Source organism: Lissotriton helveticus, chromosome 7, assembly GCF_964261635.1.
Source record: "Lissotriton helveticus chromosome 7, aLisHel1.1, whole genome shotgun sequence".
Lineage (NCBI taxonomy): Eukaryota > Metazoa > Chordata > Amphibia > Caudata > Salamandridae > Lissotriton > Lissotriton helveticus.
In genome coordinates this window covers 583,735,205-583,749,660 of record NC_136068.1, presented here as the reverse complement: position 1 = coordinate 583,749,660, position 14,456 = coordinate 583,735,205, and the positions used below count along the sequence as shown (strand labels likewise).

The window sequence follows — 14,456 nt, the reverse complement described above, 5'->3', positions numbered from 1 at the left end:
GCAAGCCAAGTCAGAGCAACAGTGCGCCGCAGACATGTCGACTACAATTCACCTTCTTCACGATCTGGGTTTCTCCCTGAACTACCCAAAATCGCATCTTCAGCCGGCACATGTCCGGCAGTTCCTAGGTGCGACGATCAACACCCTGACGGCCATGGCTCAGCCAAACCAAGTCAGGATAGACAGCATGCAGGCTCTGATCCAAAGGTTCAGGCCACAACACTCGCTTCCAGCGAGAGTGTTCATGCAGTTGATAGGCATGATGGCCTCCTGCATCTTCATAGTCCCTCACGCACGGCTACATATGCGCCCGCTCCAGGAGTGCTTAGCGAATCAGTGGACACAGGCTCGTGGGCAATTGACAGACCTAGTGTTGGTTACCAGTCGGGCGTACGACTCTCTGCATTGGTGGACTCCACACAACCTTTGCAAGGGCCGACTGTTCCAAGAGCCTGTGCCGCAGATTGTCCTGACAACGGACGCATCTCTCCAGGGATGGGGAGCTCATGTGCTCACTTACACAGTGCAGGGACTATGGACGACGCAGCAACAGAAGATGCACATCAACTATCTGGAACTGATGGCAATCTTCATGGCGCTCAAGTCCTTCATTGTACATCTGTGCAACAAAGTCGTGCTAGTCCGGACGGACAACATGACCGCGATGTACTACATTCAAAAGCAGGGAGGCACCCACTCGCCACAGCTGTCTCATCTGGCTCAGAGCATGTGGAAGTGGGCCATTCAGAGGAACATTTTCCTCGTGGCAGAACACCTCCCAGGAAAGGACAATCAGATGGCGGATCTGCTCAGCAGGTACAGCCATCAAATGCACGAGTGGGAGTTACACCCATCTGTCCTCCACCCGTACTTCCAGCAGTGGGGTCATCCGGAGATAGACCTTTTTTCCACAAAAGAGAACGCAAAATGCCAACACTTTGCCGCCAGGTTCCCTCACCCACAGTCGCAGGGGAATGCGATATGGATGAACTGGTCAGGCAAATTTGCGTACGCTTTTCCGCCAGCCCCTCTAATACCGCTGGTCGCAAGAAAGCTAAGGCAGCACGAGATGACTCTCATCCTAGTTGCTCCAACGTGGGCGCGCCAGGCCTGGTACACCACGTTCCTCGAACTCTCAGTGGTGCCGCATCAAAGACTGCGCCTCACGCCCAGTCTTTTGACGCAGAACCATGGAGAAATTCAGCATCCAGATCCGCAACAGCTCAACCTGGCGATCTGGCTCCTGAAGTCCTAGAGTTTGGATACCTTAACCTACCTCCGGAATGCATGAACATCATCAAGGAGGCGAGGAAACCAACTACTAGAGCATGCTATGCTGCAAAGTGGAAGCGTTTTGTCATTTACTGTACAGCCAATGACATCAACCCGCTAGATGCATCTATCCCCAACATCATCTGCTATCTGTTGCATCTTTACAAGTGCAATCTAGCGTACACTTCCATTCGGATACATCTATCCGCCATAGCGGCTTATCTCCAGAACAGGCAGCACCTCTCTGTCTTCAGAGTGCCCGCCATTAAAGCCTTCCTTGAAGGTCTGAAACGAGTCATTCCCCCAAGAACACCGCCAGCTCCGGTGTGGAACCTCAATGTCGTTCTCACCAGACTGATGGGACCACCATTTGAGCCACTGCACTCGTGTGAACTCCAGTTCCTTACGTGGAAAGTAGCTTTCCTTGTAGCTATTACGTCTCTGAGGCGTGTCAGTGAGCTGCAGGCGCTCACAATCCAAGAGCCATTCATTCAAATTCATCCAAATAGGGTAGTGCTACGCACAAACCCCAAATTCCTTCCGAAGGTGGTGTCACAGTTTCATCTAAACCAAACTATTGACTTGCCAGCATTCTTTCAAAACCCGCAAACGGTGGCGGAAAGAATGCTCCATACCTTAGATGTACGGAGGGCGTTGATGTACTACATAGACAGAACACAACCCTTTAGAAACACAAAACAACTCTTTGTTGCCTTCGCACCACAACACAAAGGCAACCCGATTTCCAAAGCAGGGATAGCCAGATGGATTGTTAAGTGCATCCAGATATGTTATCAAAAAGCCAAGCGCACTTTAACAATACCCCCCAGAGCGCACTCCACACGCAAACTGGGGGCATCCATGGCTTTCCTAGGGAACATTCCTTTAGAGGATATTTGCAGAGCAGCCACGTGGGTTACACCACATACCTTTACAAAACACTACTGTGTTGATGTGCATTCCAAGCAGCAAGCTGCTGTAGGACAGGCTGTTCTGAAGACACTTTTTCAGGTTTCTGCAGCTGGCACGGGCAACCGCCGCTGATGGAGGGACTGCTATGTATTCTATGCTAAGATATGAATTTAGCAGCCCACATGCCTCGAACTGAATATGCTACTTACCAGTATGCATCTGTTCTTGGCATGTAGGGCTGCTAACATTCATATCGCCCGCCCTCCTCCCCGGTGCCTGTCGCAGCTGCAGATATACTATTGTATTTATTCATTAGCATGGACATCCTTTACACTTTTCACTCCATCTTCTGCCACAATGGCGAAAAACAATCTGGGGATGGAGCCGATGCCCATGCGCACTGTAGTCCAGGGGAGGAGCCACCTATCTCAGGATACTTCGAAGACTCTTCCAGGACAACAATGTGCGATCATCCGAGCCCAACACTAGGCGGCGATCTAATGCTAAGATATGAATGTTAGCAGCCCTACATGCCAAGAACAGATGCATACTGGTAAGTAGCATATTCACCCTTCTACAAGAATGAAAGGAGAAGTGTTGGTTTTATGGGCAAAGTTTCCATAAATGGCATGGTCAACACACATTCCTTTACATCTGTGTAAAACTCCAGACTCAAAAGAAAGCTGTTTTTTGTTAGTTGTGTTAAACATGTTTACCGTTACTTAGCTCCAAGTGGGTGTAATACTGTAACATAATCCACACACAGCTTGTGTAGCTAAAAAAGGTTCACACTGCAAAAGAAACTTGTACTTGACTGTAATTCAAGTTTTACATCCAACATAGGACGTTTTTGGTGTACTGCCGACTTGTGTTCGACATCAAAATGAGTCTTACTGGCTCTTCATATGGTCTGCACCCGGAGTACAAAGTTGTATAACTACCGTCTGTACCTATTACTAGGAGGTGAAATAATGCATATCATTTGAATATAGAAAATTTCCAAGCTATTCAAGCAAGTATTCTTTTCAAGAAACTAGTTTCTTGATATATAAACCAATGGGCGTCCGCACACTAATGTACTATGTAAAACATTTCCAGGTCTTATTTCTGTACATGACATTCTTTTCTCTTTCTAGAAAAGGTGGCCTGGAAACGTGCCGTGCGAGGCGTGCGAGAAATGTGTGATGTTTGTGAGACAACGCTTTTCAACATTCATTGGGTTTGTCGTAAATGTGGATTTGGCGTTTGTCTAGACTGCTATCGTATGAGGAAGAGCCGACCTCGAACAGGTAGGTTCTCTTGTTGGAAGATCGTCTTGTCTAGTGCTGCAACTTATTTGGAATCAGTTGTAAAGGATGTTTAACTACAGTTTAGAAAATAATTGTTGTATGAAAAAGGTCCAAAATGTACACTAAACTGTTATTTTTAGGTTGAGCCTAGCGCAGTGTGCATGCGCTGCTCTATGGGAGGCTTCTTGTGAGCACTCTAAACTTCTCTGTGTGGGTCTGACTCCTCCCACACATTGAATTATCCTTTGCGTGAGTCTTTCAATAATGAAAGTACGTAAATGGCCAAAAGCGGGCGCATGTCCCACCTCTTTAGCAAAGGTTCACTCCCTCAGCGTTTTGCTTGCGAGAGCGAGCAGCGGCGCACAGGTTGGCATCTACATTCCTCGTTTTTTTCCTTAGAGTACTCTCACCACTCGTGGGACACAGTTCTTTGTTTGGCGTGTTGCGAGCATTTTTACTTTGATTAAACCCTCCCGACGCTTGCGTCTGCACGCTCACTATATCTTCCTTATAGCATTGACTTTACAATGCCTTTTTTTAACTGAACCCTTTTTCAGCCTGGTATTTTTCGTGCACTTCATATCCCTACATAATCAATCTTTACATTTTTTACATATCAACATTAAAGTCTCTGAAATATCACAGGTGGACGTGTAAGACTCCTTGGCACCCAGGAGACTTTCTCTACTTTCTATTATTGCAAATAATGGACTTCCCGCCATTTTGAAATACGGTCCCAGCTTCTCATGTAGTGTCAGAAAGAAAAACAGTGGGCTTTGTGCACAGCAGACAAAAACACAGCAGAGAACGACACTGCATGGACTGCATAAACACACCACATCCTGGCACAGAAAATTTCTAAAGCACGCTGGTAGCTGTGTTTGCTTATAGTTACTAGTCGATAGACCGCGTTTTGTAACCCCACAATTGGACTGGAGGCGTTCAGTACATTAAAACATAGAAGGCCTAGCCCTCCCCCTACCCCCTTCATGAATGGAGGGCCTCACTGTGCCGGCCGCATTAAGGTTACCGGCAGATGGTGTGGCGTTACTTGCTATGAGAGATTACAGTTAATTCCATTAACCAACAATAACTAATAACCGAAATAAACCCAGATTAACCACTTACCTTGGGTACGGAGTAGCCCGCTACCCGCAGTAAAGCACTTAAGTGACTCTACAGATGTAGTAAGCGCTATATAAATGCAATTATAATGCAATTAGAAAATTGTTCGGTTATGGTGATTTATTTAAAAAATACACTCTTGTTAGTAAGGTAGGATTAACTTTAATAAGCATTCATTTCATTTCAAAAAAAGATTTCAGAGCAGCAATTTCACAAGCACAGTAGTTTTAAAGCCCTCCTTTCAAACAGTACAAAAGCAGAAACACAAACTTTTTTCATTTACACACTATTGTTTGTGGCCTCTTGGTTCTATTCAATCAACTTAAGTGAACCGAAACCGTCCGCAACTCCCAGAATGCACAAGGTTATTCAAAGAAAATCCAGGACTGAAGAACTGCGGCCTTCGTGACAGAGCTATTGGGGAACCATATTATAATGGCAAACCTACTGCATACTGGAGGGGAAACTGCCATTACAAAGCAGCTGTTACCACACATCCACACATAGCCTGGACCAGTGGCACAAAACTATCTTCTATATATTTCTAAATCAGACTACTTGAACTAGTGTGCAGCAGTTGTATAGCTCTTTAATTCTTGGCTGCACCACACCCAGGAAAATGTGCTGCATGGCTAAACACTTAAAAGGTCCCAAAGGTGAGACATATTAGCTATGCCAATGCTTGTTGTTATTGGGATCGGAATATAGGGTACTTCATCATTGGATGTTAATGAATACGACGGATCTATTATCTTGGCACACATTTTTTTAAAAGCAACATTTAAAAAAAAATATTGGCCTCTTTTTTTAAAAGCCAACTCAGGCCTTCAGACAAGAACTGTTACCGCCTTCTCTTTCTGAAACCCTTTTGTCAAATTATAGAATAATGTTTTTAAGCCAAGTAAGGGAATCTGCCACCTTCAAGCAACTTGGACCTCCTAGAACCCAAAATACACAGCACTGGCCTGTAAAAACTCACTTTTTCATGGCTCCTGCCCTAATGGAAGGATACAGATTTTGAACTGTGGCCTGTAGTGTACTTCCTGGGGCAAAGGCTAGTACATTAAATTGATGAAAATGCCCATGAAACAGAAGTTTATGTACGAGTAAGGCTCCTGGTTGATAATATGTCATAGGATTTATTTTTATTTCACGCTGCAGTCAACAATACCTTGTTTGGTATTAGCCAATTATTTATGCTAAATAATATATGCTTGCACTAATATTCCTCTATTTCTGATGAATACATCTGCCTTTGGATTCCTCTCCTTTTGAATTACCCCTTGCGCAGCATTCCACAAACTTTTTCATAGCTCTTCCACGTCAATGTGGATTTTACAATGGTACGGCTCCGCTCGCGACTCCGTATGACTTCATCGGAGCCATAAGAATACCTCGACAGCATGCTGACTTAAGTTCCCTTTTTTCTGCTCCATCGATGCAAAACGGTTTTCTAGGACTCTCCATTTCTTTGTAGTCTACGTTGTTGCAGTTGCCTGTTAACTTTTTCTGCACAATGGCAACTCCAAAGAAGCCTGCTTCTAAACCCTGTAGGTAATGTGGGGGGCCATATGTCTGTTGCGGACCCCCATGAAGATTGCCTTTGGTGCCCATCGTATGGCCACGACGTCGAGGAATGCTCGTCGTGTCGTCGGATGAATCCAAAGGCTCTTAAGGAAAGGCAGGCTAAGTTGTTTATGGCCTGGGAGAGGAAGGAGAAAAGAGGTCAGAAGATGATCAAGTCGAGTTTGAAGTCCTCCGCTCACCTCGAAGTCGTCCATAAACATAAGCTGCAACGTCATGGGTCCATGCATCGCTCTTCGAAGGGCAAGTCATCAAAGTCAGTGTCTCTGGTCATGAAGCCGCATAGGGAGGATGACATCTCGCCTTCACCTTAGGTGACTCCGGTGTCTTCTCGAATGCCTAGAGAAGCGTCTCCTGCGCCTCCGGCTTCTCCGATCCTGGATCTGGTGTCTCCGGCGCCACAGCCAGGTCCTGATTCATGACCATGGCCTATTACGAACCAGACTGTTCCGGATCCGTACCCACCTTTCCGGGCTCCAGGTGCGTATCCGTTGTATGTATGTATGGCATGTTTTCTAGGGCAGTTAACCCATCCGGCGCGCCTGGTGGCCCCCTGGGACGACTTTCTTGCAATTGGGGTGTCACTCAACATTATGCCCAGGCGCCCTTCAGGGAGATGGCTCCATCTTGGTGTCTCCCGACTCCGAGGTTCTCACCGCCGATTCCATCCCAGGAGGGAAGGATGAACTACTCTCGGCTCTGTCGGGCTCTGGTGCCTCGCCATCTCTATTTCTTGCGGCGCCGCAAGCCGCTCCTAAACTGCTTCCTTCGACGCAGGCTCCAAGGTCACCTGCGCCGCATCTGGCGCTGTCAATGCAGATTCCTAAGTTGTGGTGAAGGAAAGAGGAATTCCAGGAACAGGAGGAGCAAGCTGAGGAAGAGATTCTTGATACTGTGGATGACTTAGAAGGTCTTCAGGAGGCCAGTGGGCTGGACACTTAGCCAGAGTGGGAGCTCTCTTCTGCCAAGGCTCTTCCTTTTCAGGAGATGGCCTCCTACCACTCTGTTAGCTGACCTTCTGGATCTACAGTTGCCCACTGCGGAAGTCAGATCTAACATTTTTACTGAGGTTCTGCACCCCCCTTCATCAGCGGTAGAGCCTTTGCTTCCGTTCAACGAAGCTTTGATGGGACCAATTTTGACAGTTTGGCAAAAGCCATTGACTGCCCCGGCAGTGTCCAGAACAGTGGCAAGGCATTATTATCTTCTCATCCTTCACCAAAAAGCTTGGTGATTCAAGCTTCATGTTCCTCTAAGTAGTTGGCAGGTTCCTTCCCCTCCACTCTGGGGAATAGGGATTCCAAGAAGCTGGAACAGTCTGCTAAGAAGGTGTTTTCATCGGCTAGCATGGCTTTGAAATCTTCTAATGCCACATGCTTGTTACGACGATATATTCATGCTTTGATGGACACAGCTAAGGAGGTGGCTCCTAAGCTGCCCGAAGAAGTTTGTGGTCACTTGTTGGTGGTGCTGGCGGTTGCCCAGGCAGCAGCCTGTCGGGTGATCTAGCTGGGTCTTGATACAGCGGACTCGGTTGCCAGGGTGATGGGCTCTTCTGTAGCAACCAGGAAGCACGCCTGTGTGAGGAGATCTGGATTCTCTCTGGATGTTCAAGCCATGTTGCTGGATTTTCCCTTCCATGGCTCCAGACTCTTTGGGGCAAAGCCAGATGCAGCTCTGGAACATTTTAACGAAAGCAGGGCTACCGCTAGATCTTTAGGCTTACAGCCCCAGCGTAGTGGTTTTGCATGCAGGAGTTTTTGTGGCTTTGGGATGGCAGCTCCTTTTAGATGCCGTCGGCAGCAGCTACAGCAGCAGCAGTAGAACCCTCTGTGTAAGTCTTACACAGGGAATTGAAGAGGTCTGCCAGGGGCCGCTCTCAAAAAGGTCTCGTCTGGGGGATCTGGAGAACAAGGGTCTTTGGTATTCAGAGGAGAGATGGCTCACATCAATCTTGTGGAATTGCAGGCAATACGTTTGGCCCTCAAGGCCTTTCCTCCCTCATTTTGCAGTCCGTCAGTTCTGGTCCTGACGGACCACACTAACACAATGTGGTACATCAACAAAGCGGGAGGAGTTGGGTTGTATAGTCTCTGCAGAGAGGCTCTGCGACTCTGGTCCTGAGCTCAGGACCATCAGATTTGTGTGATTGCAAATCCTCTGGCCGGGGTGCTGAATGTGCGTGCGGACAGTCTGTCGACAATACTCTGCTGATCACAAGTAGCGTCTTCATCCGTAGGTAGTCATTACATTTTCAGGATGTGGGGATTTCGTCAGTTGAACCTGTTTTGCAGTGTGAATCTTTATGGATTCGCTATGCTGTGCATTATTCCGCGGTCTAGTGGTTGGTTCCGGAATCGTAGGTTTTTTTTCTGTTTTTTTTTTCTTCTGTCGAAGCCCAGGTGGGTGTCGACATCCCACCTTTTGGTGTCCTTCCTGTGACGTCGGCATGCTTCCAGTGGAAGCTCCCACCTTTGGGCGCCATCTTCAGATTCTTTTTTCCGCCGTTGGGTCTGGATTGTCACCGAGAGATTGCAGAGTTTTTGAAGACAAGAAGAGGGAAAAAACTGAAAACCACAAAAAAGTATTGGAGAATACTGCTCGAAAACAAGACCACTGAACCGGGACGACGAAGGAGAACATCAAACTTCAACGTCCAACGGAGAATGCACACACATGGGGCACCCTGAGTGCAGGAATGGACAAAACACCCATCAAGTTCTGCTGAAATTGCCACCACAAGTACGCGCAGAAGGACCAGCATCCGGTTTGCAACCTCTGCCTGTCAGTCGACCACAAGAGCAAGGATTGCAATGCCGGCTCCATTTTTACCCCGAAGACGCTCAGGGTCCGAGAAAGACAGAGGAAAGCCAACTACAAAATGCAAGGTTAACCGCATGCGTGCGGGCGGAATTCCGCTCGTACGCTGAGATTTTTAAAAGTGCACTTTACGTGACGAGCTGGGCTCGTCATCAGCGTGCGAGGAGGCTACCTCATGACGAGCCCAGCTCGTCATCAGCGTGGAAGGGGTTAAGGTCAACCTCCGTCGCTCAGGAACTTGGGCCTCTCCAGTGGGGAAAAGGACAACATCGCCGAGGGACCAGATGACTACACGGTTGTAGAAACAACAAAGGAGGTAAGAGAGACGTAGACTCCATAGACCCCGACAGACTCGAAAATCTGAGTCACTCTCGAAAAACAGTCAGTCCTCGAAAGGAGCTCTGGCGCCGAAACATTTGATGGACGCAGCGGCATCCAGGAACAAATAGCCCAGCGGATCCTTCGAAAAAGACTGTCAGCGAAATCCCAAGATAAGCCTTGGTCGTCGAAGCACTTTCCTGAAAAGGCACGCTGAGGGAAAAGGACCCGAAGGCAACTTCGACGTCAAAGAGATCTTCCGAAACCCTCGACGCCGAACAGGCCGCCAAGATAGAGAGGAAGTAGAGAAGGCTCGAGGCCGAAATGGACAACATCCTGGAAAGGGAGTTCGACGAACGGATGAAAAGGTTCACCATCCCGTCGAAGCAGACGACCATCGTCGAGGACGAAGAGGAGTTCGACGCTGAAGAGCTGCCAAACTCCGTTGCCCCAAGAACACCAAGAGGAAGAGGGCCTATACTATTACGAGGGAGAAGATGAGGAAGACCAGCAAACCAGTTTGGGCTCGGCATCCTCGGTCGCGCAGGACCTGGATTGGCAGGATCTCGATGCAGAAGGCCCGGAAGAGGCCGTAGAAACGTATCCTTTGAGGCCTTCGCCGCCAGATGACATTGGCATCTACAATATGGTCATCAGGAATGCGGCAACAGCATATGGGGTGAAAACTGGAGGAAGAAAAACCAAAAGCCTGCTTCCTTTTAGAGACCCTGCTTCCCACACAAACGAGGAGTCAATCCTACCCATGCTCCAAAGTGTCCTGGACCAGGGAAGGGAAGCATTCAAGGAGCCATCAAGCTGCTGGTCTGTCACACCTAGGACCGAGAAAAAGTACAAACACTCCTCTAAGGATCCACCATACATACAGGGATCCGTCACGGCTGACTCCATCATTTCACCAACAGCCAGAAAGAGGGCCAATGTTCCCACAAACTTGGGCCCACACCAGACAAGGAGAGTAAGAGGATAGACCTTACTGGAAGGAAAATAGAGAGGAATGCAGCAGTCCACTGGCGCATTGCCCACTCAAATGCCCTACTCAACAGACATAAGTATCAGCTTTGGGAGGAGGTCGGACAGCTACTCAAACACCTCCCTGAGCAATACCAACAGAGAGCAACACATCTGGTTGAGGCAGGCAAGAACATAGCAAACTCTACACTGGAACTGTTTAGGGTTTATAAGGAGATATCTTCCTTATCTACGTCAGCGGCTCTGGCTGTGGGATCAGAAGAGCTATGCAACCGTGTGGCAAATTTCTCAGACAAAGTGGAGAAAATATACTCCACCTTCCCTGACTCCGCACGTGTAGGAGAGGAGGTGGCGGAGGAGACAGAGTATGTCTGTGAGGGTGAAGGGTTGAAGAGTTTTTCCATGCCCCACCCAGAAGAGTTAATTAATATCTGTATTAATATAAAATCGGGCTCTCCTAGAGACCCGGCGCCCCCTTAAGGTACTGAGAGGGAACCTAGATAGCCTGGGGCCATATATTAGACACTTGGTTGAGACTTCTTTTAGGACCTGTACAGTACCAGGATGCTGGAAGAAAGCTGTGGTCCTACCGCTCCCCGAGAAACCTCATATAGGCCCAGACCAACTAGATAATCTTCGCCCCATCTCTCTCCTGCCATATTTTGCCAAGGTCGCAGAGAAAGTGGTAAATATGCAGCTGGCGGCGCATATTGGGAGGTCCAGTCTCCTGCATCCCACTCAGTCCGGATTCCGAGCTTGCTACTCTACGGAATCCCCCTTGCTCTTTGCCACTGAGACCATCAGGCAATATGTGGATGCAGGCCAGACGGCGGCCTTGATCCTGCTGGACCCAAGTGCCGCCTTCGACACTGTTGCCCACCACACTCTGGTGCAGTGTTTAAAGAAAGGAGGAGTGTCGGACAGTGCCCTGAGCTGGTTGAAATCTTTCTTGTCTGAGCGTAGCTTCCAGGTGAGGCAGGGCTCCCATTACTCAAAAGTTATCATTTTAAGACAGGGAGTACCGCAGTGATCGACCTGTGCCTGACCCTGTTCAATCTCTACGTGGCTCCTCTAGCGGAGACCGCTGATGGGTTTCGAATCAGGGTCGTGTCCTATGCAGATGACATGCAGCTGGTGGTCTCACTCACACAGGCACCAGACTCGGCAGCCTTCAACTTCGTGGCGTGCCTGCAAGAACTGGCCGCATGGATGGCTAACAACTGCCTGAAGTTGAATTGCAATAAGACTGAGGTGCTTGTGGTGAGGCGAGCTCCGTCGGTATGGTCATCTGCCTGGTGGCCTCAGAGCTTGGGGACTACACCTGGACCCTGCACGCAGGCAAAGAATCTGGGGGGGGTGTTGGACACAAGGCTCTCCTTTGAGTACCAAACCAGGCGGGTGGCAGGCGCATGTTTTGGAGTCCTGAAGGTCCTCCGCAAAACCCTGGATATGCTACCGACTGCTGCCAGGAAGACAATGGTTCATGCCCTGGTGACATTGCGCCTGGATTAAGGCAACATTCCCTATCTGGGTGCAGAACGCAGCAGCACATCTGGTTCTTATGCGCCCGAGGAGGGCCTCGGCGAAGGCAGCGCGGGCTGCACTTCACTGGCTGCCGATAAGGGAGAGAGTCCTGTTTAAGGCATGTGTGTTTGCCATCTCATCCTGCAGGGGACTGCCCCCTCCTATCTGTGAGAGCTACTCACCTCCTTTGTCCCTACAGGCCAGCTAAGATCATGTGGGGTGGGTTTGGTGTGCGTTCCTGCCACCAAGAGAGCTAGGATGGGCAGACGCTCTTTCTGCCTGCTGGCTGCCCAGCACTGGAACAGACTCCCCGTGTACCCTCGAGAGAGAGAGCTTTTTTAGGACACATTTGAAAAAATCTTTTCCCCCGGGATAACTAGTGAGAGAGGCTGTCGTGTGTGGATTTCTTGCAGTTGCACCGCAGCGTGGGGACACACTGCGGGTGCTACGGGAGGCAAGGAGACCTATGTGGCGAAATTCACACAATGGTGCATCAGAGAAAAACTACTCAAGAAGATGACCAAGGAATCCACTGTGCTGAAATATTTTATACATCTGCTAAAAGCAAACCTAAGGTCTAACTCGCTGAGAGTACACCTAGCGGCGATAGTAGCCTACACAAGAGGAGAGACAGGAAAGAGCTTCTTTACATCCCAAGTAGTAAAAAGATTCCTGGAAGGGGCTAAAAGGATCGCCCACCAAAAAGGATGCCGCCACTGGCATGGAACCTTAATCTAGTTCTAACCGAGCTTACGAAAGTGCCTTTTGAACCCATCCATAAGGCCTCACTACAAATGCTCACAATGAAGACAGCCTTTCTAGTAGTAATCACCTCACTACACAGGGAAAGCAAGCTGCAAGCGCTAACACTACAAGAACCCTACATTGAAATACACAATGACTGATACCAAGCTTCTTTCAGAAGCTATCCTCAAGTGCAGAGAGGGCACTGCACACTCTGAACGCTAGTAGGGCAGTAATGCATTACATGGAAAGGACGAAGGAGTACAGGAAAACAAAGCAGTTCTGTGTCCTTCGCAAGCAGTTTCCTGGGTATACCAGTAACAAAGGGCACCATTGCAAGATGGATCGCACAAACTATACAATTCTGCCACAAGCAGGCAGGACAAGAACTACTAGACGGAGCACAAGTGCACTCTTCCAGGAAAAAGGGAGCAACAATACCCTTCCTCGCTAACACACCCATTCAAGACATATGCCTGGCGGCAACATGGGCTTCAGTGCACACGTTCACTAAGCACTACTGTGTGGATATACAAATGAACACGGAAGCACAAGTAGGACAGAAAGTGCTTCAACATATATTCAACAAACAACGCTCCTCTTCCACCCAGCCTCCACAAAGATAACAAACCGCTACAATGTCTATGCATAGCATAGTGAATCCAGAAAGATTCACTCTTTATGGATTCACTATGCTGTGCATTATTCCGCGGTCTAGTGGTTGGGTCCGAAATCGTAGTCTCCTTTATTCCCCCCCCCCCTTTTCGTAGCCCAGGTGGGCGTCGACGTCCCACTTGCAGGTGTACTTCCTGTGACGTTTGCACGCTTCCTGCGGAAGCTCCCACCTTTGGGCGCCATATTCAGATTCTTTTTTCCGCCGTTGGGTCTGGATCGTCACCGAGAGGTTCCAGAGTTTTTGGAGAAAAGAAGGAAAAGGCTCAAATCTACAGAAAAAATTTGGAGAATACATCCAGGAACAAGACCACCGAGCCGGGATGACAAAGGAGGAGTACTTCGAATACTTCGACGTCCAATGGAGAATGCGCTCACAGGGGGCCCCCTGAGCGCAGGAATGGACAAAACACCCTTCAAATTCTGCTGCAATTGCCACCACAAGTACGCGCAGAAGGACCAGCACCCGGTTTGCAACCTCTGCCTGCCGGTTGACCACGAAAGCAAGGCTTGCAACACCTGCTCCGTCTTCACGCCAAAGAGACTCCGGATTAGAGAGAGGCAGAGGATAGCCTACCACAGCATGCAAGGAAAAGGCCAACTTCCGTCACTTCGGGACCTGGGCCTCTCCAGTGACTAAGAGGACAACATCGCTGAGGGACCAGATGACTTCACGGTCGTAGAGACTGATAAGAAAACTACAAAAGAGGTAGGAGAGACGTCGACCCTAAAGCCCCGACAGACTCTCGAAAGCCTGAGTCAGACTCTCGAAAAACAGTCATAAGTCCGCGAAAGGAGCACTGGTGCTGAAAATTTCGACTGCTGCAGCTGCATCCAAGGACAAACAGCCCAGCGGATCCTTCGAAAAGGACTCCCAGGCGACGAAAACTCACGAAAACCCTAGGTCGTCGAAGCACGCCCCCGAAAAGGAGCACTCGTCGCCGAAGGAAAAGGACCCAAAGGCTTCTTCGAAATCGACGTTGAAGAGATCGTCAAAAACACTCGACGCCTAACAGGCTGCCGAGATGGAAAGGAAAAAGCGAAGGCTCAAGGCCGAAATGAATAACATCCTGCAAAGGAAAAGAGAATTCAACGAGCGGATGAAGAGGTTTACCATCCCGTCAAAGCCGGCAACGACTATCGTCGAGGTTGAAGACAAGGAGGAGTTCGACGCCGAAGAGCCGCCGAAAACACTCTAGAGCCCCA

At 48.9% G+C, this 14,456-nt stretch overlaps 1 protein-coding gene across 1 annotated transcript in view; it reads left to right on the top strand.

Moving 5' to 3' along the window:
• The window catches only part of KDM3B (lysine demethylase 3B), a 1,181,011-nt gene that overhangs the window by 619,062 nt on the left and 547,493 nt on the right, over positions 1-14,456 (top strand). The window contains exon 11 of the mRNA XM_078652703.1: positions 3,321-3,473. Within this exon, the coding sequence (XP_078508829.1) occupies positions 3,321-3,473 (153 nt within the window). The remainder of the gene's footprint in view (positions 1-3,320; positions 3,474-14,456) is intronic.